We start from the raw sequence: 4,924 nt of genomic DNA on the forward strand, positions 1-4,924 counted from the left end.
GGGGGACTGGGCAAGGCAGGGATCGGTGGGGCTCAGGGGGCAGGCAGTGTGCTTTAGCACCAAGGTGAGAGTCAACCATACAGATGCTATGGCAGCCAGAGCGTCTCTGTCAAGGACACAGCCTCTTGTCTGGGACCATGCCCTGCTCTGCCCTGCATTTTTTGTCTGCAGGTTTTTTTGATCCCTGTATATCCCAGGGTCTAATTTTGCCCCCACACTGCAAATTTGCAGTGCAGGGAACATTTTCTCATTCCTGCATGTGCCTCTTGGATAGTAATTAACCACTTTCAAGCTACAGTATAAATAGAATTCAACACCATTCAGTAGTCATTCTTTCTTACTAGCTTTCTGTGATCTGTATTTTTGAGTGGTTCTAGAAACTAGTATTGGATGATTGTTTAGTTGCAATAATAATATTTTATTTAACTACCCAAGTTTCCATTCAGTTATTTTTCTAATATCTATCTATTTTTTATTTATTTATTTGTAGGGCAGTTATAGTAAGGAATATATTGGTAGGACAGTTAATGAGGAAACATAATACAGCATCTTCAGCAAGTGCATGATAATGCTGTATGTTTTGATTGCATTCAACGGATCAACAGGTGAAAGATTTACTGTTAGAGAATGTATGCATCTGAAACTGATAATCCTTATTTCATGTAAGGAGAAAAAGGAAAAATAGCCAGAGGATAGTTTGGCTCTTTTGACAGAATGAACACAAGGGATATGTCCAGACGCATGCAGGCATGTAGTTTGCAGTGCTGCAAAGCTGTTTGAGGCACTGCAAACCACACATAGTACACATGCACCCATTTGGTGTGTTGATAATTAGCAGTGCAGTGCCAGAATCTGACACCAGAAGATCTTGGTGTAAAAAAAAAAAACACTGATAAGAAAAGCTGTCAAGAGCATGCAGAAGCAGCCTGCGCCACCAGAAATGGAGGCTAGCCCGCCAAAGCCACACTCTGGCTTTGAGCAACTGCATTGGTGCTGCTGCTGCCCCAGAAGGCCCCCAGAACCCCAGGTAAGGCTGCTGGGGCCAGCACAGGTTGATCTGCCATGTGCCAGATTGTGTGTGCAGGGCCATGCCTTCGAACAAAAAAACACCTGCATGTGTGCGCTCATCTGGATGTGCCCCTGGAGTACATCTACAGTTTGTTGCACTGATGTGTAACCTTGAGGCCTGCTGTATCTCCAACTACTACTAACAGTATCATCAATGAGAATGCTTTCTTATCTTCAGTTAGCTAGAGTAAAGATAATTTTTCTTCGGGATGTGAACTCTGCAGCTATTCATGCCCTTTGGCACACCAGCATTAACCCAGTCAATATGGAACTACATCTGAGGAAAGTTTGAGAACTTAAGTTAGAACAGAATTTTGTAAACTGACTGCTAAGAATATTTTTCTGCTGGCAACATATCGTACCAGAGAGGGTTAAGGGAGAAAGGAGGAAGAAGCGAATACTCTTTATTAAGACTTGTCTAGATGAGCACTGTCAGGAAGGTTAATGCACACTGACTACAGTTATGAAGTTGATGCATGAATGGATACATATTTTAGAAACTATAATTCATTCTGCTGCAGATTACTATAGATCTGATTCACAATGAATGTAGAGGTTAAAATCACCATGACTACAGGTGGGTATTCTCCATATCAACAGAGTCCCTTCTGCTTAAGCCACCAATGAATTTAGTGCTAAGTCTCTAGAAGTAAGAGCCTAATATGTTATTTTTCTATGTGCTTAAAAATAGTTCTATCATTTAACTTTGTCATGCAAACTGTATGAATTATTGCATATTTGAATCGTGGCTTGTTGCCCATTAGCACTCAAGCAAATACTAAGGAAATGGTTATAAAACGTTCAGGTCTTACTCAGAAGGCGAGGAAAAAGGAGGAAGAGAAATAAATTTAATCTGCTAGACAAAACTACTTGGTTAAGCCTGCCTTAAAATAGATCTGAAATGCATAACAAAGTCAAAGGGATGGTTTGGGTTTGATGACTTTCAAATGTGTCGTTAACAGAATGGTGTGACTTACTGTTGTATCTTCCTTAACTATTAACCTACATTATTCAGCATGCTTATTATGTGCACCATTTTGACCAACTGTGTATTTATGACCATGAGTAACCCCCCGGATTGGACGAAGAATGTAGAGTAAGTTAAGCATACTTTCTTGAAGTATATTCCTATATTATGAATATGTCTTTCTAAGAGAAATTTTATTTTTTTACTGTGAAGGATGTTCACAACAGCCAATATATGGCACTTCTATTGTTATACTGAATGAAATATTTATATTATTCTAAATCTTTCTCTCTCAGAAAAATAATTGGGATAAGAAATAGGTAAGGTACGTGTTAATGGATAATACTGTTCTCAGCTTCACTATAAACTTTTTCTGATTTTCATGAGGTGGTTAAAATACCATATTTACTTGCATAACACACACATCTGTCCCCTCAAAATCAGCCCTCCAAAATTAGGGTGCATAGGGAAACCAATTTTTCTTTGGTAGAATGGAAGTGGGGTGGAATAGAGCAAGCCAGCACTGTGACTCATAGCTGCTAAGATTGCTGCTGCTTCTCCCTGGGCTTGCAAAGACCAGGGGCAGAGTCCAGTGTTAATCCTCTCACAGCTACTGGTGAGGCAGTAGCATTTGGCTAAAGAGACAATGAGCTGCCTGATGGTGAGCAAGCTGCTGCTGCATGCGTTCTGTAGTTTCTTGATGAGGCTTGTGGTATGGAAACACTTTATATTAATTACAGGAACTTATGTAAAGAACTATTTACAGTAAAGGAGTAAAGATCTTGCCAAAGGCTTTGCAGTGGTCTAGGGCCTAGCCTTGTTGCTGTCCTGCTATACCAGGAATTTGCCTTTGCCTTACCCAGACTGCCTCCTGGGATGTGACACTTCCTCAGCACGTTGTGTTTCCAGGAGGACATAATCTGTGTCATGAAATTAGCCATGACTCTAGAACAGTGATTCTCCAACAGGGTGCCACAGCACCCTGGGGTGTCTTAAGGATTCTGTGGGATGCACACCTTTTTAGCACAATAAGGTGTACAGACATGATTCACAAGATAATCCAAATGATTTCAAATAAAAATTCACAGTGTTAAAAACATTTTTCCCTCTTATGAGCTCTCTGAGTTCTTTGCAAAATGAGTGAAAGCCCAGACTTGGCATTTTCTAAGAAGCGTCCTGCATCTAAAAAGATTGAGAACCACTGCTTTAGAGAAATCTTTTGCTCTTCATTCTGCTTTCCAAAAACAAGGTGTGTGGTATGCAAGACTATATAGTAGAACTACAGTCTCACAGTTGCAGATGCCAATTCAGGACATCACATAAGCACTAGTGTTCCTGTTGAAATGGAACTTTAAACACACGCTTCAGTGCTTTGAGGAATGCAGGACGTTGTTATCCTTTAGAGTTAATACAAGATGTCTTAGAAGCAAATGAGTCACACAATAGACAAGTGATTCTCAATCAGGGCACTCCACTTGATCCTTTGAAGGGTACTACAAGATTTGAGAAGAAAAGCAGATAAGTAAAGCAAATAAACCAAATTCAGGCTTGTCTCTGCCTAGACAATCCCCACCCCTAATGCCCAGTCCCTTATAAGGAGGTAAGCACTGTAATATATACATTAGTTTTTGAAATTGGGTGTCATTCAATTCACAAAAGTTACAGAAGGGTGCCTTGAATTCCAGTGAGGCATGCCACTAGTCCAAGACGGTTGAGAACCACTGCGGTAGACAGTAATTTGTTCTCACGGTGTTCTTGGACCAGGGGAATGGATTGAGTGTTCATTAGTCTAAATTTATATGTAGAATTATTTGTAGAAACCTATCATTTTCTAAAAATATTATTTGAATTTCTACAAAAAAGTTGAAAAGGAAGACCTACCTATGCACACTAAAGTTGACATAACATAAAATGCACCGTAAATGTAATGTCATAGAATTCAATTATATTTATAATGATGAACATGATATATTTTAGAAGTTACTGATTTATTTACTTTAAATTTTCTCCATTTCTGAAAGTAATTGATTCTTCCATTTGATTCACAAGTAATCATTTAGTAACCATCTAGTAATCATTAATAAGTAATCATCTAGTAATAAGAAAATTGCAATAGTACTCATTTCTAACTTTTGAATATTTTACCCAGGTACACCTTTACAGGAATATATACATTTGAATCACTTATAAAAATTATTGCGAGGGGTTTTTGTTTAGAAGCGTTTACTTTCCTTCGAGACCCATGGAACTGGCTTGATTTCACTGTCATTACCTTTGCGTAAGTTTAGTTTTATGTCTTCTTTTCAACTGAGGGACAAAAAGGCATTAAATTAGTGTCAATATATATTTAAATTATTTTTCAGGCTAAATATTTGGGGGTCTAAAATGATTTATGCATTGTAGAGTACTGTTTTGACGTAAACATAAATATTACAGATGCCACTAGTGAAGTTAAGTATTAGAGAAGCTAATTTCATGTCCTGCATTTTTTTTCTTTAAGCAGAAAAGAAGCCATCCCTTTGACTTCATTCTACAAATTTACCAATCTAGTCTAGATAATTTTTAGGTTTTCAAAGTAAATTCACTGTGGTTCAATTCAGTGCCATGTTAAATTTAACTGAAGGCCATGAAAGCATATTAATGCAAGGCAAACTGCAGTGAAAGGTAAACTTCTGAGTGTTGCTTTTTAAATTATTTGCTAAAATCACCAGAGGTCTTACTGAAAGACCCAAGTAAGTAGCATAAGACCTGCCTAAATTCTGAATAACTGTGATTTAATTCTACAGGTATGTAACAGAATTTGTAAACCTAGGCAATGTTTCAGCTCTTCGAACTTTCAGAGTATTGAGAGCTTTGAAAACTATTTCTGTAATCCCAGGTAAGAAGTAA

At 38.1% G+C, this 4,924-nt stretch overlaps 1 protein-coding gene across 6 annotated transcripts in view; it reads left to right on the plus strand.

Moving 5' to 3' along the window:
* SCN1A (sodium voltage-gated channel alpha subunit 1) overlaps positions 1 to 4,924 on the plus strand; it is a 177,492-nt gene that overhangs the window by 59,463 nt on the left and 113,105 nt on the right. For 4 of the 6 annotated variants that reach the window (XM_019553576.1, XM_019553580.1, XM_019553578.1 and 1 more), the window contains 2 exons: positions 2,075 to 2,164; positions 4,185 to 4,313. In XM_019553576.1, coding sequence (XP_019409121.1) covers positions 2,075 to 2,164; positions 4,185 to 4,313 — 219 coding nt within the window. Of the gene's footprint in view, positions 1 to 2,074; positions 2,165 to 4,184; positions 4,314 to 4,821; positions 4,914 to 4,924 lie in introns of all 6 variants that reach the window. The other 2 variants (XM_019553579.1, XM_019553581.1) reach the window with 1 other exon arrangement.

The sequence above is a fragment of the Crocodylus porosus genome, unplaced genomic scaffold (assembly GCF_001723895.1).
Source record: "Crocodylus porosus isolate Cpor-Errol unplaced genomic scaffold, CroPor_comp1, whole genome shotgun sequence".
Classification (NCBI taxonomy): Eukaryota; Metazoa; Chordata; order Crocodylia; family Crocodylidae; genus Crocodylus; species Crocodylus porosus.